We start from the raw sequence: 27,565 nt of genomic DNA, 5'->3' as shown, positions 1-27,565 counted from the left end.
CATGAGAAAAAACCTGGATATATATAATTAAAACAGCAAGAAAATTGAGTTCCAAATTTTTCAAGTCTTGGAAAATCTTTCAGGAACATAGACCTAGGTAGCTAGAATGGCAAAGGAAATGTAGCATTTTTCCTCTTCTGTAGTTAAATTCTTATGTTTTTAAACTACCCATTTTACAGCAGAATTCTGAAAGAATTTTGCCTCAGTTTTACACTTCTACAATCTTCAGCCTCTTTTTCCACCTTTGCAAACAGTTCTGAACTCTGTACAGGTATAAATTCCAGGCATCAGACCAGTAGGAACATAAAACATCCCTGAAGGGATGTACTCCAAGAAAACTTTCCAGTGATTTTGTAAGAACATCTTCATCCCCTGGAAAACTTGGCATAGCATTTATTGGCTCAGTGGGCAGGAAGCTTTGGTTTAGTTCACTTGGTAGAGCTGTTTAAAGACCACAGCTGTCTGGTTTGAGTTTCAGCACGGTAATGACCAACCACATTACAGACCTTCTTCACACTAATTTCACGTAATGAATCAGGTCACAAGTTGGCGGACACAGTAAACCTACACTTGTCTTCAGTAACCTCATCCAGTTAAGCTATATTGATCTATATTGAGCTATATTGATTGAGGCAATTTGCGGATGATACTAAACTGGGAGGAGTGGTAGATACGCTGGAGGGGAGGGATAGGATACAGAAGGACCTAGACCAATTGGAAGATTGGGCCAAAAGGAATCTGATGAGGTTCAATAAGGATAAGTGCAGGGTCCTGCACTTAGGACGGAAGAACCCAATGCACAGCTACAGACTAGGGACCGAATGGCTAGGCAGCAGTTCTGCGGAAAAGGACCTAGGGGTGACAGTGGACGAGAAGCTGGATATGAGTCAGCAGTGTGCCCTTGTTGCCAAGAAGGCCAATGGCATTTTGGGATGTATAAGTAGGGGCATAGCGAGCAGATCGAGGGACGTGATCGTTCCCCTCTATTCGACATTGGTGAGGCCTCATCTGGAGTACTGTGTCCAGTTTTGGGCCCCACACTTCAAGAAGGATGTGGATAAATTGGAGAGAGTCCAGCGAAGGGCAACAAAAATGATTAGGGGACTGGAACACATGAGTTATGAGGAGAGGCTGAGGGAGCTGGGATTGTTTAGCCTGCAGAAGAGAAGAATGAGGGGGGATTTGATAGCTGCTTTCAACTACCTGAAAGGGGGTTCCAAAGAGGATGGCTCTAGACTGTTCTCAATGGTAGCAGATGACAGAACGAGGAGTAATGGTCTCAAGTTGCAGTGGGGGAGGTTTAGATTGGATATTAGGAAAAACTTTTTCACTAAGAGGGTGGTGAAACACTGGAATGCGTTACCTAGGGAGGTGGTAGAATCTCCTTCCTTAGAGGTTTTTAGGGTCAGGCTTGACAAAGCCCTGGCTGGGATGATTTAACTGGGAATTGGTCCTGCTTTGAGCAGGGGGTTGGACTAGATGACCTTCTGGGGTCCCTTCCAACCCTGATATTCTATGATTCTATGATTCTATCTATTGCGTTGCCTGAAAACGGCTTTAGGGGAGCCTAGTATTTCCCCCTATGGTCAAAAAGGAGCAATGTGCTTCCCCTCCCAGAACTCCTACACCACTGTCAAAAAAACCCAAAACTGGATCTGAAGTCTCATTAATAATGTTTGGTTTCTCCTATAGAGATTGCTGAACTATAAATAGTCATCTGGACTGAATTATCCTGGGTTATAAACACTCACTCTATATGTAGCAATCACTGGTGATGTGTCGGTGTCTGCTGGAATGCTAGAAAAAATATTAATCAGGTTAGAAGTACAATGCCCATCAGTCTTCTATTTCTATTTCAGGCACGTCATGAAGTTCAGATCTATAGCTGAGCTTCCCCAGTTTTGGATTCCGTGTTCCAGTGAGACCCACTACAGGGATAGGTCTGAATTTTGAATGGTTTTGGCTTGCATCTGCTTTCTCTCTTGAATTCTGAACCAAGTAAGATGAAAGAGTGAGGAAGAAAAGAAGGATTGAGACAAGAAAAAGCCTGTGTAAAGATCAGTTTAAGCTTCTGCCAGGCCCTAGTCAAAACTTTTCTGAGAAGAACACACTTGTCTTTCCTTCTCCACAGTGAGGGCTGCAGCTAGTTAGTCCCTTTTGTGGAGGTATTACAGAAGCAAGTGCTGCTTTTTCTCAACTGCAGCCCTAGAAGCATCCAGTTCCACTGAATGAGCCATTCACCTCCAGTGTCTCCAACCTCAGTATTCCTGTCTGCCAAATCATAACTCTTTCTGCCACAGTTAAAGGACAGGGCCCTGGAAAATCACCCCTGCTTTGATCATTCTTCTCAGCTTCCACCCCAGGGGGTGGTTGAGCTCTTCCCAGTCCATCTGTGCTTGGTTTTCCTACGAGCTGAGTACTAAGGCAGACAACTCTTCTCCATCCTACTGGACCTAGCTTAGTCCTTTGGGCTGCTCACCTCCGATGTTAAACAAAAAGGACTGTTTAAGTAGCACTCAGGGGCTTTTTGGGAGTGGGAGATATTTGCAGCAGCTGGCATTGTTTGTTTACCCACGCTTAGTTCGAGCTCTGACAATCACAGCAAAACTGTCCGTAGATCAAAGAAAGAGCCGTGTAATCTGGAAGTCACTTGTAGGGCAGAACAGCCGCTTTACTGGTCCCACAAATGTATAAACAATGTCAGTGGGTGACACTCTTTATATTACTTATCTGCATATATGCACACAGCTATATATAGTTATTAGCCTCTTATATGTAAAGCTCCTGGAACAGAGCGTAGGAGAAGAAATGCTGGTCTGTACCTGTTGGCCAGAACATGCACCTTCCACTTATATATTTTTAAATGCTAAAGATGTTTATAAAAATAGGTTATTCGTAAGAAGTGTTGTAGCTGGTAATAATGTAAACAAACCCTTTCTAGATGTAAACATAAAAATCTATTTTTTTCAAATATGTGCGCCTAATGTTAGGTAACTATATCAGTATCCTGAGTTGTAGGTGCTCAGCACTTTTGAAGACTTTCTTTGAACTGCTGTTTTTCTTTATTATAAATTCTATTAAATTCCTAATATAAGACAGATTTTCAAAGCTGACTTCCTTTTGCTAGCTGCCAGGTCCTCCAAAGACTTATTGTGCTTAACTTCATGAAGATAAGTATTCCCATTAAGTCAATGGCGCCACTCTTCTGGGCGAAGCTAAACAAATGTGTAAATCTGAAGGATTGAGGCCATAATCTGCATTTAGATGTCTAATTCTGTATGCTCAAGTTTGAAAAGTAGGCTCATATCTTTTTTTTAAAACTCAGTTTCCTAATATTTGCATGCTGTAGAAGTCCAAACAATTTTTAAACTTAAAAAAAAAAAAAAGGTTGCTTGTCGACAAGCAAGTGATTATCTAGCATCCCCTATGATCATAAAAATCACAGAAATGTAGGGCTGGAAGGGACCTCTAACCCCCAATCGAGTCTTCCTGGCCCTCTTGGCGTGCCCCGTGCCGACTGGTTGATGGCAACAGAGGGTTGCCACATACCGACGCTGCGGTGCTGGGTACCAGTTCGGAGGGGCGTGCCAGAGTGGGGGTCAGGCCCGACTCCATCAGGATGGCCCAGAGCCGTGTCCCTTTCTCTTTTGGTCCGAGGCTTAAGCAACTTGCAAATCTTGCACCTTTTGCTGATATGGGTTTCTCCCAGTGTGTGTGCAGGTCACTTCTTGGCACAGAACGCCTACAAGAGCCGCACAACTTAAACCCTGGGGAGCAGGGCATGCCCCGGCCTGGGCTCACTGACTAACTAAACAGCTAACTAACTACAGGTACTAACACTGAATGAACGAACAGTTCTGGGGACAAGCTACAGCAAAGCTGGAGCAGAGCAGTTCCAATGCACCTTCACTGGTGGCAAGAAGGAACTGAGGGTGGGGGAAGGGCACAGCTCCCCTTATAGTGCACCAGGCAGGCGCCAGTCCAGGGGTCGCGGAGGGCGCTCCCCCCTTAAGGGTAGGGCTAGGGGAAAACCTTCTGGCACCAGTGCACGTGGTGAGCATGCACACCTATTGTGGAATACACATGAGCAATTACTCAAAGAAGAAAGATGGTTCAACTACGCAAGTTACCAGCCTCTGAATTCACAGATATGGGCCAATCATGGTGGAGTCAGTGATTTTGCTATTAACTCCAAAAGGAACAGGATAAGGATCATGGCTTATCAGAGTATTCTTGCAATATCAGAGTATTCTTTTGACTGTAGTAAAAATTAAATTTAGATCTAGTTACATAAAAACCACCACCTTAGCACTTTTAATCAGCTGATGAGGTTTAGAGGTACTCAAATGATTTAAAGTCCATTGGCTAATTTTGTAGTGCATTTGCAATATTGTGCATTCGTAAAATCATGGGGATTATGAAAAAAATTGAAGCATAATAAAATTACATAAGAACTGACAAGCTACAAAGGATAGGTCAAATCCTGCTCCCACTCAAGTGTGGGATTTTTGCCAGAGTACAGTGGAACCAGGATTTGACCCTATATGAAGCCATGCAGGTGGAGGAAGGGCTAAAGGACTCTGAACTGTCTGGCTCATACAGTCTGATTATCTGATGTGTTAGGAAAACAGATTGCAGTAGGTTTTTGTGGGGTTTTTTAAATGACGTTAACTTATTTGACCCAATGAAGTGCATGGGGGAAGCAAAGCTGATTTTTCTCATTTATCTGTATGCTACTGAATGCAGCAGCACTATTTCCATGGGTAGTACAATAGTACAGAGCAACCTGGCAGGCTTTCAGTGACACAGCTGGAGAGGTGACTGGCAGCATGCTCAACCAGCTGTGCAACTGCTACAGGGGCAGCAGAAGAGGAAAATGTGTCTCAATTTTTAAAAGCAGAGATTCCCAGACCGTGGTTTGTGGAGTACTTGCTGATTGTCTGCAGGGAGCTGGCTCGTCACGTGGTGCTGGCTCTCCTCCTTGTTTGCAGCTGCTAAATAAATACATAACAGACAGCTGAAAATACATACTTTCCTAATGTTATTTTTCCATGTAATTAACTGCTGTAGTTTCCACAGGCACGTTATAGAATTGCAAACAGAAGGGAAGATATCCATAAACATTTGCCATCTCTAGAAGTTGTGACCCACACCATGCGGATGTTTGAAAAACCATAATCTAAAGCATCAACACTTCTGCAGACATAGAGACAAGTTTAATACTGTCATCACTTTTGTATAGCTCAATGGGGTGGGGGGAGAAAGCTAAAGCTTTAGTTCCTTTCAGCATACTGACAGACCTACAACTGGATAGCCTGGTGCTCCCCTTTGTTGGGATTTAACAATGGCTATCATCAAAACATATCAATTCTCATAAGCAGAAAGGAGTTGAATTCTCTCCCCCAAAATATTGTAGCATCTTCTAGTATTACTATAAAATTTGGGACTATCGGTGTTGGAGAAGAGCAAGCAGCCCATCTGATCTCAAAATTAGTTACCGAGAAGCTTGGTTACCATAAACACCTGAAATAAGTGCATTACAAATACCTACCCTAACAGATTTTTCCATTACTTCATAGAAAAGTACAATATTCTACGGTAATGGTCCACAATAATAGTGTTGTTACAATGATTATTTTTCTATAAGGAAGAAGAGAGGGAGAAGTAGCTTCCCCAATATTGGATTTCTGCAATTGGCTTTACATGGGACTACCCCTTAAGTGACCCCATTGGGTTTATATTAAGAAGATATGAAATCTGGCAACGTGGTTAAGAGCATTTTTTGACAGCAGCTCATGATATCGGTGGTCTACGCTGACTGCCTCTTGGTTTCAAGGTGGAGTTTAAGGTCCTTATTTTGACCTATACAGCCCTAAATGACTTGGGACTGTCCTCTGTAAAAGCACAGCACATGGAGAAAAGCAGTCTACCATAGTTATGAGCAGCAGCATGGACTGAACAGGAGGTCCCTGAAAAGGGCTAGTGGGAAAGGGTTTACTCTGAGGGGTCCTCAGCTTTGGAATGTGCTAAAATAGTCTGGTTTGTTGACCTTATTTATACTTGGCTCTTGAGAATTAAGGTCTGTTTGGGGATGGGATCTTTTAAACAAGTTGGCTTGTAGGTTGGGTATTATTGGTGGCTGTTGGTCACAAAGTCACAAAGGTTTTATTGTCAATTCAAGAAAACAAATTCTAAATTTCTTTAGAGCTATCCATTTCAGGATCAGACCTTTCATAAATTTGCCTCAATCTAGAAAATATGGATGGAGAATGTAAGAATGGCTACACCAGCCCAGTATTTGGTCTCTGACAGTGGCCAGTGCTAGGTGCTTTAGAATGAACAGAACAGGGCAATTTCAAGTGATCCATCCCATCATCCAGTTCCGGTTTCTGGCAACTGGAGGTTTAGAGACACCGGGAGCACGGGGTGGCATCCCTGACCATCTTGGCCAAGAGCCATTAAGGGACCTATCCTCCACATGAGGATTAGCAGTGCTTAATTAGGTACAATTTATGGCACTGAAATCAAGAATCCTTTCTTTGCTGTAATTCCCATTTACCAGACTTGCAGTACAAACTAGCCTTTGGAAGGCAATTTTAGCAGTTGCTTAGCTCATTATTGTTCAGCTGTTGAGCCACAGCTCCAGACTACATCACTACCTAAGAGGATTATACAACAACAGGTGATTACTGCTTAAACCTCTCATACTGAGCTTGTCACCCATAACATTTTAGGTTTCTATGGATACCTCTTTTCAAGGAAAACAGCTAATGATTCAACAGACATCCCACTTGGAAAAACAAATGTATTTTTACTTAACATTTTACAGTGGCAAATTATAATTGTCCATAAGTGTAGTTTGATGGTGCATAGGTATGATTAAAATCTAGTCCCCTAAACCTCCATCCATGGATTTTTAAAAATGCATTTTTTAAGAGACAGTGGTACTCAAACTGTGGGTCGGGACCCCAAAGCGGATCGCGACTCTGTTTTAATGGGGTCGCCAGGGCTGGCTTAGACTTGCTGGGCAGCAGGGTTGAAATTACATCCCACCAGCCGGGACTGAAGCCCTTGACCTTCCACTTTGGTCCCCTCCACCCAGGGTGGTGGGGCTTGAGCTTTGGCTCCCCCACCCAGGATGGCAGGGCTCAGGCTTCAGTCCCCGCTCCTGGGATTGTGTAGTAATTTTTGTTGTCAGAAGGGGGTCGCAGTGCAATGAAGTTTGAGAAACCGTTTTAAGACTTATCCTCTTCTGCATTTTTGCTAGGTAGCAAATCTAAATATACATTATATACATATTTACAATACAAATGTAAAATACCTAATGAATAATTGTAGCGGTTAAGCATGTTTCTGGGGAAATAAAAAGTGGAGGAAAGGAGATGCCAGGAATCACCCAACAGCACAAGAATATCTTCCTTAAGGTTTTCTATGTCATGAGTGTTTTAGTATAAAAGAATCTCAGTATTTAAGAATATGGCTGACTTATTTAGGGGGAACAAACCAACCAAATTTGTGTTAACTCAGGTAACTATATGGCAGGGACTAAACCCTGGGTCCCTTGAATGGAAAGATTCCCCAGCAGTATGTATGTATGTGTGTGTATGTATATATATATATAAATAAATAAATAAGAGTGTGTGTGTGTAATTGCATGTATTTTTTCTCCAAATCTTTCCCCACAGTTTACTAATATCAAAATGTTACATACAAAGACATGGATCACCTAAAGCCATCACTGAAATGCAACCACCTTTGCAGTACAACGTGACAACTAGGCAATGCTACACAAAATAATTTTTAGGGCAGGGAAGTGAAAAGTAACTTATAAAATTAGGGAAATTTAGGAAGGCAGAATGCAATGATCTCTTCCATAATTTGTCAACGATGGGTCATTCAATATGTTATACATCAATAATCCATAATGTGTACCAACCATTATCTCACGCAAAATAAGACGTTTAGTCTAGTTGGGTATTGTGTCTTGAGGAAACAGATTTCACCATAGAAAATTCTCTGTAAAAAGCTTCACTTATTACATAGGTGTACTCAACCTTGCTGGAAACAGAGAGAGAGAAAAAAGCAGCATTTTCTAAAAATGAGTATATTTATATGTCAGGCTCAGTTAATTGCCCAATTCTGTGTCTATTAAATGCAGGAGTCACTATTGTACAGATTCTATTACAAAACAGAGCCCCAGAATAATGAACACTTGCTTTTGAACCAAAAATGTTTATTCTTTAAACTCAGATGTCTTTTCAACCAGAAAGCTTCTCTGTAACACAGAAAAAGGTCTTTAGAACTCCATATTTATAACCTACCTTACACTGATAGTTTCAAAATTCTAAATATTTTAAAAGATTATTTTGATGAGTAATGTCATTTACTGTGTGGAACTGCCATTACTTTAAACAGTAATCCCGGACATAGATGATTTGGGGATTGAGCCGTATACCACAAATCACCATCCAATTAAAAAGAAAAACCAAGCTCTCCCCCACAACCATTATTTTTAAAGGGTGGAAAAAACCAAACATTGTGGTGCTTCGCATGAACTAAAAAAAAACAACAACAACAACAACAAAGATTTCATCCTCCTGCCTGGACAGATGTCTATAACAGATTTTTAGGCATAAAGGCTTTCAATTAATTGAACAGTTTTGTTTTTTTTTAAATCAGTAACAACCATGGAGTGTAAAGTACTATATGAGCTTCTAGCCCTTTTAATAAATAAATAAATAAATAAATAAATAAATCTGAGGCTTGACCTTAAAATGTTCTCCAAAGGCAAAATGCTTCCTTTCCCAATTGAAAAATCCACACTTTTTTGGTGCCATGCTACATCAGAGTGATTTTGATTCAGCACAGTATCAATGAGTTATGGTAGAACTTTTATGACAGTTGGGACCCAAAGGGGTTGTCTCTTTGCTTGTTTATACCAAATGAAGAAGTGTCTCACTACAATTAGTTCAGGAGTAGCAGACATCTCAAGTTTCCAGCATAGTTTTAGCAAAGGATTGCTCTCAAGTGTTCTCGTAAGAACCTTGCCATTCCAGTTTAATACTAGGTATATTCTCCTTCCCTCTGTTAAAACTTATTTACTTTTTTTCAAAGGCTTCCCTGAATCTTTTGCCTTAAACAATTCTCAATATTGCCCAAGGCGGGGTGGAGGGGATGGGGCAGATTTTCAACTTTGGCAGTGTGTACTTGAGTTGAGGTAAAGCAGAATGGAAAAAATGAGCCTTTCACCCACATGAAAGTCATTCAGCTTCAAGGTAAACCTCAACTTAGGTGATGGGGACCGATGATTATAGAAATCTTCAGTACATTTACATATTAAAAGGCAGGGTCCTACATTTCTTTCCCATAAAAAAACCCCTACTTACTTAAAATTCCTTCATGGTATTTCCTCCAAATTCCATGAAGTGATGGTAGGCAAGGAGAGGAGAATGAAGAAACTGGGGTTCAGCCCCCAAGTACTGCAGATCTCTCATCTGCTGCCAGGGCTGTGCCTCCAGACCTTCTGTCCTAGTCTCAGCTGTGGAAACAGTGATGTACCACCAAGAAATCCTAAGACTGCAGATGAATCATAAACACAGAGCCTAATTCTGCCCTCAGTTACTTCCAATGAAGACAACAGGGCTAATAACAAAAGTAATCGAGGGCACAGTTTTGCCTCAGAAGATGCATGAGCCAGAAAGGATACAGCTTAATATTCAGAGCTTACATAGAAGTGGCAGGGCTGGCATTTAAAAAAAAAAAAAATCCTTTTATTTGTGAAGTGGGGTAATTTGGTTAGGAATGCATTGCAGTTAAAAAAATGGCACAGTTGGGTTCCTTGTTTAAAGCTAGAAGCACATTTCAAAATAGAGCATGATTTTATCTCCAGTAACAGATAGTTTCAATTCAACCTCTCCTTATTATAGGATCATAAAAATATAGGATTAGCAGGGACCCTGAGAGATGATCTAGTCCAGGGGTTCTCAGAGTTTTGTATTGGTGACCCCTTTCATAGTGCAAGGCTCTGATTGCGACCCCCCACCCATACATTAAAAACACTTTTTTATATATTTAACACCATTATAAATGCTGGAGGCAAAGCAGAGTTTGGGGTGAAGGCTGACAGCTCGCCACCCCCCACGTAATAACCTTGTGACCCCTTGAGGGGTCCCAACCCCCAGTTTGAGAACCCCTGATCTAGTCCATTCCCTTGAACTGAGGCAGGACCAAGCATACCTAAGACCATCCCTGACAGATCTTTGTCTAACCTGTTCTTAAAAACCTCCAGAGACAGAGATTCAACAACCTCCCTTGGTAATCTGTTTCAGTGCTTAACTATCGTTACAGTTAGAAAGGATTTCCTAATATCTAACCCAAATCTCCCTAGCTGCAAATGAAGCTGATTACTTCTTGCTCTACGGTACGTGGAAATGGAGAACAATTGATCACAGTCCTCTTTAAAACAGCCCTTAATATAGTTGAAGACTTATCAGATCCCACTCAGCCTTCTCATCTTTAGACTAAAAATGCAGGATTTTTTTTTAAACCTTTCCTCAAAGGTCAGGTTTTCTAAACCTTTTATCACTTTTGTAATTCTCCTCTAGACTCTCCAATTTATCCACATCTTTTATGATGCCCCAAACTGGACATAGTACTCCAGGTGAGGCCTCACCAGTGCTGAGCAGAGCTGGACAATTACTTCCCATGTCTTACATATTACTCTCTTTTAATACACCACAGAGTGATGTTTGCCTTTTTTGAACCTGGATCACACTGTTAGTTTATATTCAATTTGTGATCTCCTAAAACCCCCAGATTCTTTTCTACAGTACTATGACCTAGCCTGCTGTTTCCCATTTTGCAGTGGTGCATTTGAGTTTTCCTTTCTAAGTATAGTACTCTGCACTTGTCTTTATTGAATTTCATCTTGCTGATTTCATATCAAGGTCCTTTTGAATTCTAATCTTGTTGGTCAAAGTGCTTGCGCCCCTCCCAGCATAGTGTCACCTGCAAGTTTGAATAAGCATACTCTCCATTCCATTATCCAAGTCACTAATGAAAATACTGACTAGCACTGGACTCAGGACAGACTCCTGTGGGATACCACTAAATAAGTCACCCTGTTTGACAGCAAACTACCTTGGAGTATGGTCTTTCAACCAATTATCCACCCACTTTACAGTAATTTAATGTAGACCATATTTCCCTAGTTTTCTTATGGGTATTTTGTGTGAGACTGTGTCAAAAGCCTTATTAAAAATCAAGATATTTCCATCTACTGCTTCTCCCCCAAACACTAGGTCACTCATCCTGTCAAAGAATAGAATAGAGAAGAAAGTACAGTAAATGTTAATTTCAAATTTACACTGCCAACTTAATAAACTGTTGTTAAAGTGAGATTGTTTTGTTTTAAGAAATTTTCATGAACAAAAAATTATGGAATTAAAAAGTAATTTGCACAATAAATTCCAGCAGTATATGTTGATGTAATCTCTCTTACCCCCAGGATAAAAGCTCCAGAGTCAGTTTACCTATATGAATGTTTAGGTCATGTTGCAAATGGACTTCTATCAGAACAATGGTTAAAGGTGACGTTTGCTGACAACCATCCAACAGTGATTTAGATTTACATGCATTGAAAGTAATGTTTTCTAAAGTGTTGGCTAAACTTAAAAAACAAAACCCCCCAAACAAACCAAAACAAAAAAGAAAAAAAAATTCTTACCACATTTTGGTAATTATTTCTAGTCAGGCATGTGTGTGTATCAAAATACATATATTTCCTCTCAATCATATTTTAGAATGCATTACATTTTTACATCTAATATCAGAAGTTTTTGAATGCTTATCCCAGTTTTCTTTTAAGTTCCTATTCCAACTTTTAAACAGTATAAATAGGCAACATGAAGAATAGCTATACAATGCCTAATAGTCAAGAATGAACAGCAAACTAATCTGTGCTTCAGCAGCAGCCCACAGAGTTGGTTTTTGCCCATATTTCATTAAAAGTTTTGTTTGCTTTTTTTTAAATAAACAAATGAGAGCAGAACTCAAGTTTAAGCCACCGTTGTTGTAATAAATGAAGAATAATTTCAAACACTGATTAAAACCAAAGGTTGAGAATAAAAAAGTAATTTCTGATTAATAGACCAGTGCTCTGCATGTGTTCCATCACTGTTTTCTGTTCAGAAATGTAAGAAGTTAAGTGACCCAAGACTGTTCATATTCAACTAAAAATCTAACAAATTTTAGTACCAGTGGCTGTAATCCCACTGCCAGCAATAGGAAAAACAAGTACTATGAAACCTGGTACCAAGCAGATAAATTCACAAAGTCAAGAATTCAGATGTAAGGACAGAATACCTTCCTGAACTCACCTCACTGTGCACTGCTTATTATAAGTAACAGAATGCAGGTGTTTTGTTTTTTTTCTTGAAAGTATTAAAATCAAAATTCACAAAAGATAGGTATAACTGGCGTAACAGATTGTAACAACTAGAAGTTATGCATATATACATATACAGTAGCGAGAAAATGCAAAAACATGTGGTTAGCAGATATGCCAGACAACCTTTGTTTTTCCACTCATTCTGTATTTTAGATTGCGTTACATTCTAAAAATGTATTTAACCTTATAACATTTTAGGACTGGCTTTTTGACCCAGGAAATTGAGATTTTATTTCGGAATATCTTATGATGTACTGTATCAATCGGTAGCATGAAGCAGTTACAGTATTAACAAGGGTGCATATTAACCACTGCAGGAAAGTCACTATTAAGAACTTGGCCAATTTTCAGTGGCCTAGAAATTTTTTTGCTGAAGCTTCTACTGTTCAGTAGAAGAACCTCCCCACAAAAACCAAAGACAACCTTTTCTGATATTTTTAAAATAGGAAAACAGATTATTTTTATATATTTGCATTCTTAGGCAGAGACTTGGTATGCCACGTTACGTCAAAGAGCATGTTTATGACCAGTAAAATCCTTCTCGGAAGAAAGTTCGTAAAGGAAACTGTCAATCTCAATTATAGCATACCAATTGTATTTGCAACAATATTCTTTAACAGCTTGAAAGTCAGCAATGTGGAATGTACCAAGGGATGTCTTATATAGAACTGTGGTAGCAATTATTTACTTGTTTAGGTTAGTTTACTGGACTTTGATGTCTAACTTTTCTGAACAATCAGTATTCTCTGTAGAAATTAGAAAACTACAAAAAGATACCCACAAAAATAAAAAGGTAGAAATCTCCACTGTCTTTTAAAGTTCAAGTAAAGACATCATCTTCACAGCATCTCCATTAGACAATGGCATACTGCTCATATAAAAGATCTCTTATTCTATAGAAGTCCTGGCAAAGACAGCCTTCCAATCCAATGCGCCCTGTTTCAGTCTGAAACAAAAAACATACTTGAATCTATTATCTGTACAGTGAGATGGTTAGGGAGATACACATAATGTGTTGCATATATTCTATATAGCTTTAAAAACAACATACTTACCCTACGAACAGCCACTAGGTTGTTGCACACAAGCACCCCTCCTACAAATTCAGCTTGAATTCCTTCTCGCAGAAGAACTTGTTTAAAATCAGACAGTCTTGGCTCATTCATGAAAACAGACTGATGTCCAATAACCTTTCAATGAATAAAGGACAAAAAATAAATCTTCTAAAGATTTTAGTAAAACATTTTTATTAAGCCTTTATAATAAAGTAACTGAGCATATGATTGGAAAAAAATATTCTAGGGCTGTCAAGCGATTAAAAAAATTAATCGCGATTAATCGCACTGTTAAACAAAAAGAAAAGGAGGACTTGTGGCACCTTAGAGACTAACCAATTAAGTCCTCCTTTTCTTTTTGCGAATACAGACTAACACGGCTGTTACTCTGAAAACTGTTAAACAATAATACCATTTATTTAAATATTTTTGGATGTTTTCTACATTTTTAAATATATTGATTTTAACTATAACAGAATACAAAATGTACAGTGCTCAATTTATTACAAATATCTGTGCTGCGAAAAACAAAAAAAAAATAGTATTTTTCAATTCCCCTAATACAAGTACTGTAGTGCAATCTCTTTATCATGAAAGTTGAAAATACAAATGGTGAATTATGTACAAAAAAACCCTGCATTCAAAAATAAACCAACGTAAATCTTTAGAGCCTACAAGTCCACTCAGTCCTACTTCTTGTTCAGCCAGTCACTCAGACAAGTTTGTTTACATTTGCAGGAGATAATGCTGCCCGCTTCTTGTTTACAATGTCACCTGAAAGTGAGAACAGGCGTTCACATGGCACTTTTGTAGCAGGCATTGCAAGGTATTTACGTGTCAAATGCACTAAAGATTCATATGTCCCTTCACACTGCAACCACCATTCCAGAGGACGTGTCCATGCTGATGATGGGTTCTGCTTGATAATGATCCAAAGCAGTGCAGATCAATGCATGTTCATTTTCATCATCTGATTAAAGATGCCACCAGCAGAAAGTTGATTTTCTTTTTTGATGGTTCGGGTTCTGCAGTTTCCACATCAGAATGTTGCTCTTTTAAAGACTTCTGAAAGCATGACTCCACACCTCATCCCTCTCAGATTTTGGAAGACACTTCAGATTCTTAAACCTTGGGTTCAGTGCTGTAGCTATCTTTAGAAATCTCACACTGGTACCTTCTTTGTGTTTTGTCAAATCTGCAGGGAAAATGTTTTTAAAACGAACAACACGTGCTCGGTCATCATCCAAGACTCCTATATTATGGAAATACATGGTGGGTAACACAGAGCAGGAGACATACTATTCTCCCCCAAGGAGTTCAGTTAAAATTTAATTAACGCATTATTTTTTTAACAAGCATGTCCTCTGGAATGGTAGCCAAAGCATGAAGGGACATACGAATGTTTAGCATATCTGGCATGTAAATACCTTGCAATGCCAGCTACAAAAGTGCCATACGAACGCCTCTCTCACTTTCAGGTGACACTGTAAATAAGAAGTGGGCAGTAGTATCTCCCATAAATGTAAACAAACTTGTTTGACTTAGTGATTGGCTGAATAAGAAGTAGGACTCAGTAGACTTGTATGCTCTAAAGCAGGGATTGGCAACCTTTGGCACACAGCGCAACAGGGAAATCCGTGGGCAGGCCAGGACGGTTTGTTTACCTGCAGTGTCTGCAGGTTTGGCCGATGGCAGCTCCCACTGGCCACAGTTCGCAGTTCCAGGCCTATGGGGGCTGTGGCAAGTGGCGTGGGCCGAGGAACATGTTTTTGAGCGCAGTTATGTGACAAAAATCTACATTTGTAAGTTGCACTTTCACAATAAAGAGTTTGCATTACCGTACTTGTATAAGGTGAACTGAAAAGTACTATTTCTTTTGTTTATCATTTTTACAGTGCAAGTATTTGTAATAAAAAATAATATAAAGTGAGCACTGTACACTTCGTATTCAGTGTTGTAATTAAAATCAATATATTTGAAAACGTAGAAAAACATCCACAACTAGTTAATAAATTTCAATTGGTATTCTCTTGTTTAACAGTGTGATTAAAACAGAGTTTAATCACGATTAATATTTTAAATCGCAATTAATTTTTTGAGTTAATAGTGTAAGTTAACTGTGATTAATTCACAGCCCTAATTTATTCGATTTCCCCTTTGATAGGTGTAATGATTTTAAGACAGTCTCCTCACGAGCAACTCCTAGTCTGTGCTGGGATCCTAGACCTGCGGGACAGGGCATGGGAAACTCTGGTTTCCTTTTCAAGCTCTGTGGTCTTGGGAAAGTCAGCTAGGGTGAGATTCTCACCCAAGCTCAAGCCCTTTTATGCCAGATGAAAGGGCCCTATAAACCTTGGATCTAGCCAAGAGAGGATTTCCCCCTGCGTAGGTACTGTGTAAGACAGCCATAAGGCTCCCTGATAGGACCTGCTCACAAGCCCTGGGGCAAGGGGTGTGCTGGGAGCAGTGCCCCGACAATCAACACTGTGGTTCACAGCACAGCCCAGGGAGGCTGCCATAATTTAGACAGCCCTAGGTGCCTTCCTAAGTTATGCTCCAAGGGATACAGAGGCCCTCAGCAGTACTGGTTTGAGAGGGTACAAAGGTGGCAACGTACCTCCACCTGGCCTAAGAGTTGCAGCGCAAGACCTTACCCTTAACATCTGTATGTCTCAGTTTTCTCTATTTCTTAAAAGGAGTTAATGATATCTACCCAGATACACAAAAGTATTTGAGGACTAAGGACGAAGAGTGCTATAAGAATTGCACTGTCTGATTCTCTGTTGGTCAGTTAGGTGCTTCTTTTTGAAATGATATTTGTGCATGTATCTATCTTTAACTACATAAGATAAGGAAACATTTACCACAGTGTCAGATGAAATTTAAGAGTAAATCCAAGGAGTGATACCAACTCGGGCTGTCAATTAATCACAGCTAATGCCTGCGATTAACTGAAAACAAAATTAATACGTTAATTTTTTTAAACACATCAATCGTATAACTCTGGGTGGAGGTGAAGAGGCATTGGCAGTGAGGGGGCTGAAGCTCCAGCTCGGAGCCTGGTGTGGGGTGGAGGCTTGAGCCTGGAGCCCCACGCGAGCACCGAGGAGCCCCAAGCAGGGCAGAAGCCCCAAGACCCCTGCCTATATTTGAAAATATAGAAAACATCCAAAAATATTTAAATAAATGGTATTATGTTACTGTTTAACAGTGCAATTAAAAATTAATTGCAATTTATTTTTTTAATCTCACAATTAATCGTAATTTTTTAAATTGCTTGACAGCCCAAATACCAACTGATTTCCAAAGTCATGCATGGTAAGTGCACAGGTCACATAATAAATAAAAATTTGTATTGCATCAGTACCTAGAAGCCCCATCTGAGATCAGCATCACATTGTGATAAGCACTGTATATTATACATAATAAAGGGTATGTCTACACTACCCGCCAGATTGGCGGGCAGTGATCAATCCAACAGGGGTCGATTTATTGCATCTAGTCTAGAAGCAATAAATCGACCCCTGAGCACTCTCCCATCAACTCCTGTACTCCACCGCTGCGAGAGGCGCAGGTGGAGTTGACAGGGGAGAGGCAGCAGTCGACTCACCGCGGTGAAGACACCATGGTAAGTTGATCTAAGTACGTCGACTTCAGCTACGTTATTCACATAGCAGAAGTTGCATAACTGAGATCGATCCCCCACCCCCTAATGTAGACCAGGGCAAAGAGACATTCTCTATCTTGAAGCGCTCACATTCTGAACAAAGAAAGCAGTAGCTGTGGAACAACCGTAAAAATCAGACATGAAAGTTGCGATATTACAACAAAAAAACTTCAAAACCAGACTCCAGCGAGAGACTGTTGAATTGGAATTCATTTGCAAATTGGATACAATTAACTTAGGCTTGAATAGAGACTGGGAGTGGCTAAGTCATTATGCAAGGTAACCTATTTCCCCTTGTTTTTTCCTACCCCCCCAAGACGTTTTTGTTAAACTCTGGATTTGTGCTGGAAATGGCCCACCTTGATTATCATACACATTGTAAGGAGAGTGATCACTTTAGATAAGCTATTACCAGCAGGAGATTGGGGTGGGGGGAGAGAAGCCTTTTGTAGTGGTAAACACCCATTTTTTCATGCTTTGTGTGTATAAAAAGATCCTCTATACTTTCCACAGTATGCAACTGATGAAGTGAGCTGTAGCTCACGAAAGCTTATGCTCAAATAAATTGGTTAGTCTCTAAGGTGCCACAAGTACTCCTTTTCTTTTTGCGAATACAGACTAACACGGCTGCTACTCTGAAACCTGACACTAAGGGCTGGTCTTCACTACAGGGAGATAAATGCTGCTGCAATCAATGCAGCAGGGATCGATTTAGTGGGTCTAGTGAAAACCCAGAGAGCGCTCTGCTGTCGACTTAGCGGTTGACCTCAGTACTCCAGCTCCCCGAGAAGAGTAAGGGAATTCAAGGGGAGAGCATCTCCCGCCAACGCAGTGCAGTGAAGACTGGGGTAAGTCGACCTAAGCTACGTAGCTGGAGTAGCGTAATTTAGGTCGATTTACCCCCATAGTGAAAACAAGCCCTAAGACACCAATTTACAACATGAACAGTCCGATACTGGAGGCCTTATTCAAGCAAAGCTCCTGACTTTAATGAGGCTTCTACCTGAATAAGTGCCACTTAAAGTCAGGCTCTAAACATTGAAAAAACGATACCGGAAAATCATCCCCACAAATATAAGACAAAAATCAGCACAAATATAAGAGAGCATGTAGCCAAGGGAAGGCAAAAGCTTTTCTACCTCATGTGGTGGCAGTGGTTCTAGAGTAGGGATGATCTCGCTCTCCTCACATACTTCCTTATCATCATCATCAAACAAACTCTTCATGGCCTTTTGCTGTGCAATAACACTGGACTCAGAAGAAGGCATATCCACTTGCATTTCCAAGTCTTCTCCATCTTCCCTCAGCTCTCCTTCTTCCAGAATGACTCCTGTGTCCACTTTTGAAACCCGCATGTCCAGGACGCCATCTATCCACGCCAGTTCTGCATCTTTCGCTTTACAGAACTGAAGGGAGCTGACCAGAGAATCTTTTAACCTGACCTAAGTTGCACATAGACAAAAACTGTAATGACTTATTTACATAAGCAAACCTGACAGCACATTTCACAGGCTCTTAACACCAACTTTTTAAAAATTAATAATTTCCCCATACATTATGACACCATGTTGTTTGAATCCATCACACTCTTTGGAAAAAAACCCTCCAGCAATAAAGCACAACACTAAATGACAGAAGAGTACACATGGCTTGCACCTGACAATTGGTTTGGAAAGCAGCAGAAAAAAAACAAACAAATATTAGTGCTCTTTCTTGGTAAAGATAAGCAGATCAGACTGTGACTTTTGAGGGTTAAGGTGAGACTTTCGTTGTAACTCCCCTTTTCACATATTTTTAATCTGAAATATTTTTCTGTAGCGCTAAAACTATCCTTGATGGCTCTTGGTATGTTTAAGAACAGTTCCTTCTGCTATGTTTGAATTATTGGAGAGATTAAAAAAAAAAAAAAAAATCAACCACACAACATATCAACTTTGCATTTAAATGGCACTTATGTAGTTCTTTACCAGTCATGATGGGAAAAGATTAAATATCTAAACCTTAAGTGACTAAAACATCACTTTTAACCACATTCAATTGGAATCTAAGATATTAACAGATTCCAGTAAAAACCTGCCTTTTTTGAGACTTCACGGTGGCATTGTATTCCTTGGCCCAGATGCTGCTGCTGTTGGGATCAAGTGTATGAAGGAGACTTGCAAAGGTTTCATTATAAACACACACCATAATCCTCCCAAAAAATAAATTTGATTTCTTCTTCATTTTCTGATGCCCCCACCTGTTTCTTTTTCAGATGTTAATACTGCAAAGGTATGAATTAGCTCTGTGCAGAGAGCAGAAAATTTGTTTTGTGACTGATTTTGAAATTTGACTTTCTTCTGAATGAGACTTGAAAGTTGTAAAGTTCTCCATAAAGGAAAATTCCAAAAAAATATTTGTTTCAGGTCCATCAAAACATTTTGCAATTTTGACATTTTTTATTATAATACAGAATAATAGGTTTTTTCAAAATGAAAAATCAGAATGTTTTATTCCAGAACAGTTGAAATGAGACATTTCAATACTGTTAGAACTTTAACCCGGTTTTCTTCCAAAGTCAATCAACAATTTCGAGAAGCATTTCAATTTGGATTTCCATTGGAGTTTCTCCAACCAGCTCTCACATGCTCTCATTCATACCCCACTTCCTTCAAACTGAGGTGTGTACTCTTCTCTCTAGCCCCATTACCCCTCCATTAGATCTCTGCTTCAAAGCTTAATTGGAACCGTTTATAATGCTGACATGCTCAGGCAATTTCTCTAGTTTTTCTTCATGTTACACACAGACACACAAACACACAGAGTAGTGGTACAGTTAAGGTTTTTAGTAAAATTAACTTGCTCTTACTTGACACGCATATTTTCAGTTACTATTGGGCTATTTCTTTTGCATCCAAAACTCTTACAGCAGTTTCAATAAGAAGTTTGGATATACAAGAAATGCAAGACTGGGACTCAAATGCATACCTAAATATATACAATGTGTTCAGCAGAGCAAGTTGAATGAGATACTTTCCTTTTGCACTTTATAACTGCAGGCTTAAATATGTAATCTTAAACTTCTATTAATGTAGTGACTGCATTAATAATGTGTAGGTATAACATAATATCCACATGATTATAATGGAAATGTTTCCATCTTTCCCCAGAAATAAAAGTTAATTCTCTTGCCTCAATAGGACTAGATGTAAGTGATCATAGCATTATCTTCTTTCCCTCCAAAAGGCACAGCCAAATAATGACATAATCTGATCAATGTAGAGCTCTCACATCCCTCAGTACTCATATAATTGACAAATCCCACCATCTTACCTGATAGATGTGAGTCTCACTGGTTGCATCTACAGTTTCATGCAGTTTAGGCATATAAACTTTAATATCTTTCCCACCAAAAGCTCTGCAAGACTCTGAAAGGTCCTGGCTGGCCTCAGGTGGACCATGGACAATGATCAACTGTCGTGGCTTCATCTGGTTAATGATTTTTTTAATGGAGTCACCATCTGAGCGTCCTTCATAGTCTATGTATGTAACTCTGGCTCTAATTTGATTTAAAAAGAAAAAAAATTCTTAATGCTTTATGTTCTAAATTTAGAGAGAATAATTATGTTGTCTTATTGCTGTAACACTTGCTCTTCCTTTCCCATTCCCCCTCCTGCCCAATACCACATCATGTATAAAAGTAGACTGTAAACTCTTAGGAACTAATCAAATTCTGTGCCACCTCCAGGAGGAGCAACACAAAAGGTGCAGCCCACAGGAAGCTTTAAGCCACTTTGTGCCTTCCTGACTCCAAAACAGGCCCCAGCCTAGTTTAGGCAGCCCAGGGAGGTGGGTCTGCTGTAAGTTACAGAAGCCTCCCCCATGTTGCTTGCAGCATAAGCCAGAATGGCAGTAGTTATGTGCACTATGCCCCCCAAAATGCCAGAGACTGCAAGAGGAAGAGGGTGGGGAGAAGGCCACACTTCGGCCATATATGGCAGCCCAATGCAGTGTCTGCAACAGTGGAGTTCTCCCCCAGCCTCTTTAAACCACCCAAGCACCATATTGGGGGGGGGAGAGAGGGGGGAGGGAAAGAAAGGGGCAAAATTTTCTTTTGTGTCTTTTCATCTGTGCTACAAGGCACCTAGCACCCTTCCGGGTGCCATAAAATAATGACTAAATGTTACATTAATGTAGGTTTCTTTCAATTAGTTTTCTTTACAAAAAAAGGATTTAATAGGTGATACTTGAAATACACACATCTCTTTCAATGATTTTCTACCCTTTTCATAAACGTAAAAAAACCCCCAACAAATTATCTTCCAGTTCCCCAGAAAAATCTCCCTCTGAACTTGGGGGGAAAAAATAAGAAGCCATCATAAAGTTTCAGCCTGAAAAATATTTTTTGAGAAAAAAAACCATAAGCAACTAAACACTGTTTACAATGCATCAGCCATTTCAGTTGTGAATCCCTGACAAACAGTGCCCTCCACCTGTAAGCTTATCTAAAAATCACTCACTTTATTTCCATTGATTCCGTTGCGGAAATACATTTGGTAGGAACATCTGATAAATCTTGATCCATAGGCTCATCTCCATTTGTCAGACCAGATTCTAATTTACTCTTTTCTTCTTCGGTTGCTTGAAGCTCTGGAACTAGGAAATCCTCAGGCCTAATGTTGAATTTTTTAATTATTTGTATTAAAGTAGCACCATGGTTCTAGGTGCTATACAAACCATATTTATTATTACACTGTATTACCACTGAGTTGCTTTACAATTAGAAATATGTAAGTTCAGCAAAAATGCTTTTAAAATTCCAATCTCTAAACATGCTCAAGGATATTCCACCCCAGATTAACTATATTTCTTCCAGATTAGTATCTTTTAGATATTTCAATTTCTCACATTTAAAATCAGCCAACATTCTGCAAGATTCTCTCTCTCTTTAGTAGGAGTTCCTTAAAAGGCAGATAGAAACCGCTGGCTTCCGGGAAAGAGGATGTTTTCCCTCCTTTTCATTTTAAAGTCATTTATAAATCAGATTGTGGAATTTAAACAAAAATCAGGTTCCTGTTGAACAGAAAAGAATTTAATCACTACTCTCTTCTCAGATAAAGAAAGTGCCTAGAGAGGCAGCATGATTTAAATGGACTGAGCATGAGGAAAAAGGTAGTAACTTCTTAATTTCAGTCCTGGCACAATCACTAATTCTCTGTGGGACCTACAGCAACTTGTCTTAATTTCTGTCTGTTATCCTTTGTCTAAAGTGGGGATAATACCTACTTCACAGGTCTGTCGCAAGTGCTTCAAAAACAAAACACTATACAAATAACATTACTATTTTTTTCCCCGCACATACTTGATAATCTCCCCATATTCATCCCATTTAATTCTTTCTTCTGGGGCTGGAAACATTGGATAAGACTTCTTGGCCTGTTTGAAGAAGCTTCCTTTTCGGCTACCTTCACCTTTCATCATCAAGTCATGCTTAGTTTTATGCACTGATGGCTGATCAATATCCTCTTCAACATCACTCTCATCACTGGAATCAATATCTGCCCTGAAATGTTACCCCAAAATGCACTTTAAGGTATTTCTTTTAAGTTTCATTTTACACACCCATCCACACACACTTAAAATGAAATTTTATACTATATATCAAACATTTGCTGGCCATTGCCTGCACAAAGACTGTCACAGGTCTAATTTTGCAATTAATGAACATTTAGAAACATTTAAAAGCAGTTACTGCTGGAGAACTAAGATGGCTTACAAACTTTAGAAAGCATTTGTGATTCTCAAAGAGAGTTGAAAGGGACCCATTAAAACAGAACTCCATAGCTGACTAATGAATGATCTGACATATTTTCACCTATGGAAGCTACAATATTCAGTTATTTCCAAAAGGTGGTAAGGAATCATACTGGTTACTTGGAGGCTGTGTCTTTGGCATTAAGAGCCCACTGCATTAATAGGAAATATACTTACTCTTTGGACTGTTCTAACTTTTTCGCTGCTTCTTTCTTTAGTTTCTCCTTTTCTAGGTACTCCTCAAGTTCCTTTCCTTCAAGTTTTACACGTTTCCTCAACTAAAAAGAAAAAAAAAAAAGAGTGTGTGTGTGTGTGTATGTAAAAATATAAAAGGAGGGGAAAAACTGTATTAGGGTAAGCAACTTCAAAAAAGCTGTAACTTTTATTTGGAAGTTTTAATACCCTTTCAATTGCACTGTTTCAAACTTTTACCCAGTCATAATCAGTATCAGGATACCAAAGTGATTAAGGCTACATTCTGTACCCACATTGAGTTGAGTAGTAAACTTACTCTAAAATGGAAATAAAATCCCTAGTACTGTTAAAATTGAGCAAATATAGTATTACCATGCTGAACAATAAAATAGTCATAGTAAAACTGTATTAAAGATCAACTGATTTACTTTACAGAACTCCTAAATAGAAACTGATCTTCATTCAGTAACTTACAGTGCAGGAATTATTTTTTCCCCTGCTTTCAGTAACTGAATAGGGCAAAAATAATATTCGGTGTTGGTATTCTGCTTTCCCTGTCTTTGCCACTGATAAACAAGAGCAGAATGCCAAAGTTGAATACTATTATAGGGAACAGCAGCAAATTTTGCTCTGGCTTTAAAGAAGGCAAACCACAGTATAACTTATTCTAAATAATACTGTGTCCCGAGGACAATAATGCATGAAGTGTCATCCTATTCTTTTAGGAAATTATAAAAGAAAGCTGTAGAATCTATATGGAAATTGCTAATGAACCCCCTTGAAGTCAGAGGTGTACACACTCCCATACAAACCATAAAATTTCTCAGGTGGAATCAGGGGCAGGTGCAGTATGAAAAATTACTGAAATCAGCTGTATAAGTCAATTGTTCCCTTTTATTTTCCACCCTTAATTTTATCTTTTTAAATTTCTTGTGTTATATTAACCTCACTCAGCTTGATTTTCTTTTTCAAGATGATTTTTTGGTCCAAATAGCTACTGCACCTTGCCATCTAAAAGTCAACAGGAAACTGTACAATTACTTTCTGTTTACTGTAACATGGGTGTGCTTCTGTGATGTGAAAGATTTTTTTAGCAATTTCCATGCTTATGCTGCAGATTTTATAACGCTGCCCTTCAGCTAATATATTATAATTCCCTACCATAAAATCTACTTTTGATCTTATTCTTGTTTGACCATGCCATGCTTAACTATAACTACAGTTTGACACGTCAGGAAACGTGGCTTAAGAGTTCTCTCAGCAACTAGACAAAATTTTCAATAGCAGAATCAAAAAAGAAATTTAAGCTAGGTCTTGCAAACATTGCCACAGTTGGTAAACATCAAAAAATCTGAATTGTAACCTAGTCCTTACCTCTATATCTATAACTTTTTCAGAAGGGTTATCTATAAGAAATCGTGCTAGCGTCCCAGGTGTGGTCCTGTAAGTTAAAATTACAGAGTTTTTGGAATCCTGACACCATTGTATAAAGAGATCTCTTGAAAACCCACATTCCAAATCAGGCTGGCTGGCAAGCACGACTTTTGGGCTAGGCACTCGAGCCAGGTCAGAAAGACCATGACACAATGAGAGATGGCGGAATTGAAATGGATTGTTCCTCTTGTCTTCAAAACACCTCATCAGTTTGTCACTCATCCACTCAACCTAAGGGTGGTATTGGAAAAAAGTGTTAAGTCATCTGTAGGATTTACATGGTACTGTGTAATAACTAAAACTGATGTACGAACTATATACTTGTACCTGACAACATTAAAAAATGCTCTTCTAGAGATTCTCAAGTTGACCGGTGCAGTATGCATACACATCAAATCGGTCTCTTTACCAATACCTCTTTGTGGGCGATCACATATCATATATATAAATTAAATATTCTTTATCACACCTGTAACCGAGGCTAACAGGTCATGTGGTACAAAGAAAATGGATTTCCCTGTCGATTAAGTCATACCACTGGCAGTATTCTGGTTGTATATTACTTGATGGAGGGAATTTAGATCACGAGTGCCCACTCTGGAATAGGGAAGTCAGCCCAGTAACACAAAAAACTTTCTTCATGTTAAAAAGAACTACATGCCCTTGGATAAGCCTATTGTTATCAAGCAGCATTAAGAATGAAAATAATTAGCCCATTCATAACTATTTTAATATCAGAACACACCTGTGATTTAGAAAACTCCACTACATTGTAGCTGACATTATTTAAAAGTGCTAAAGAGTAGACTCCTAATCCTGCATCTTTTGTTCTCCAAATCTGATCAAGAAGTTGGGCAAGTTCCAGAACTCTGCCTGCTGTATCCACGGCTATTAACACATTTCCATCACCTCGCAACGTCTCCAAGACATTGGCTGGAGTGGGATGGGAGAGGAGAAACAAAAAAATAAATAAAATCAAGTAGCTGCACACTGAACCACAATTAGAAGAGGAGAAAGATTTTTATTTTCTCTACCAAACATCAACTATAATCAGAGGAAAACTAAACTCAAAGATTAACTGACAATAAGCAGCACTGAGAAATCTCAGCTTCAAAGAGATATTGATGCACAATTCCCACTGAAATTAATGGGAGCTGTGCCCCCGCCATAGAGCTTTGAAAAGCTCAGCCTTAATATTTAATAGCGATTTCTTTTTTTAAATCCATTTTAATGATTTTTTTTTTCAAATGAAGCACAAAGAACTATTGAAATTTACTTCCTTATCTCACAGGAACAGATCAGCTCAGGCTAGATCAAAACATGAAGTCTTTGAATCAATTTCAGCAAGCACGACTCAATCACCTTTTATCTGAAAATATGTTTATTCACAGGATCACTAGTGTTAGAAAAAATAAAAATAAATCAGAAACTTAAAAGAAAATTAAAGATTCTCAGTTTTCATGTATATTGCATTTGTTGTAGAAGTTTATAACTTAATTGAAAAACAGATATTTTCCATTACTACTGATTTGGCAAAATACATACTTAACAGTTGTTCATCTCTTTGCTTCCGTCTGGGTTGTACGTAAGTAGCATTAAAGGAATCTGTGATAAGCAGCGAAGGCCTGCTCAACATTTCCAGAGAACATCCATTTAAATGGCTGAAGAAAAAGAAGTTAGGCAACACTAGTTCAGTTTTCGTATTTCTATTGACAAGGCAAAAAAAAGTCATAAGATTGAAAACTTTCACACTGAGAAGTATGTGCAGAACTGGTATTCCCCATTATCTGGCAAATTTTTAATTAGATTCTTATGGTCTTTTAACAACAAAAAACCTTGGGGGGAAAAAAAGCCCTCTATCGTAGGAATCAGATGATACTTATTAAGAGAAAATGTACTAGAACATGGAGTTTATGATTTGGCTTCATAATTATGTACTTATGCCATGTTTAGCAAGAACAGTTTTTTGTTAGGCCAAAAGCATGGCAACTTCACCCTGCTTTAATTTTCTACTTGTCATGCCTTTCCTTACCTGAAACCTCTCAGCACCCCTTAAATTTAGTTTAAGGCAAACAAACCCCAAATAATTTATGATGTTTTAAGTCTGCAAACTTCTTCCGCTCTGATTTTATTCTCATCTCCATTTGTCCCTTTAACACATTTTAATTTAAAACAAAACCTTCCTAGAGCACCACAGAATATAAGTTATCTTTTTTGTGGGAGTGGGGGGAAGTGAGGGGAGATTTGCCCTTGTCTCTCTTTTAAAGGATCTTAAACACTTCCACAAGAATCTAAATATAATTATTTCCTCATTTTAAGCACCAAGTCACCTATGTATTTTTTTTCCATTTTCTAATAAATGTCTGTCCCATTTGACTTATTCTTGAATTACTTCTTTATGAGACCAGCTGTGAATACTCCTACAAGCAAAAATTTCCCTGTAATCACATTTTGATCAAAGGAGAAAATAAACACTGCAATTTCCCACAAATATAAGATTCAAACTCTCCTTCCCCCCATTTCCCCTCTGGCCCCCGAAGCCTTTGGTATCTGCATTTTGTACCTAGATTACTATGCAACATTTATATCTGTCCCCACTCCCACGCATCTGCAGTCTTGATTACAAGTTGGACCATATATTGGCATTTAGGGGCTCATTAGCATGGTTGTTTTTCCCCTGATAAAAGGGACAGTTATTTATCATTGTCTCATTCTTCTTCTCCTCAGAAGATTGCTTCTTTTTATTTTTATGAAAAAAAGACACTATTTATATTTTTATTCTCCTTTTTCAACTGGGAGGAGAGACTTCTCCCTCCTCTCCCCAGCTGTAGCACTGGACATTTTCTGTTTCAAAACTTACAATTAAATTAAAAACAGGATTTGAGAAGGAAGAAACAGAGACCTTACTGCTCTGTTGTACACTGCCAACTTCACTTCACCTCAAACAGCTGGATTTGATGGTGGCTATATTTA

The 27,565-nt window shown here is 38.9% G+C and overlaps 1 protein-coding gene across 6 annotated transcripts in view; it reads right to left on the bottom strand.

The window, feature by feature from the left end:
- Window positions 1-11,759: 11,759 nt before the first annotated feature.
- Window positions 11,760-27,565, bottom strand: part of CPSF2 (cleavage and polyadenylation specific factor 2) — a 27,510-nt gene continuing 11,704 nt past the window's right edge. For all 6 annotated transcript variants that reach the window (XM_073349475.2, XM_073349472.2, XM_073349474.2 and 3 more), the window contains 10 exons: window positions 26,138-26,253; window positions 25,338-25,525; window positions 24,533-24,823; window positions 23,141-23,241; window positions 22,512-22,712; window positions 21,670-21,822; window positions 20,483-20,708; window positions 18,310-18,612; window positions 13,504-13,638; window positions 11,760-13,394 (listed from right to left, as the gene is read on the bottom strand). In XM_073349475.2, the coding sequence (XP_073205576.1) occupies window positions 13,302-13,394; window positions 13,504-13,638; window positions 18,310-18,612; window positions 20,483-20,708; window positions 21,670-21,822; window positions 22,512-22,712; window positions 23,141-23,241; window positions 24,533-24,823; window positions 25,338-25,525; window positions 26,138-26,253 (1,807 nt within the window). In that variant the 3' untranslated portion in view covers window positions 11,760-13,301. The remainder of the gene's footprint in view (window positions 13,395-13,503; window positions 13,639-18,309; window positions 18,613-20,482; window positions 20,709-21,669; window positions 21,823-22,511; window positions 22,713-23,140; window positions 23,242-24,532; window positions 24,824-25,337; window positions 25,526-26,137; window positions 26,254-27,565) is intronic.

Source organism: Lepidochelys kempii, chromosome 6 (genome assembly GCF_965140285.1).
Source record: "Lepidochelys kempii isolate rLepKem1 chromosome 6, rLepKem1.hap1, whole genome shotgun sequence".
Lineage (NCBI taxonomy): Eukaryota > Metazoa > Chordata > Testudines > Cheloniidae > Lepidochelys > Lepidochelys kempii.
This window is presented reverse-complemented; position numbering and strand designations above follow the sequence as displayed.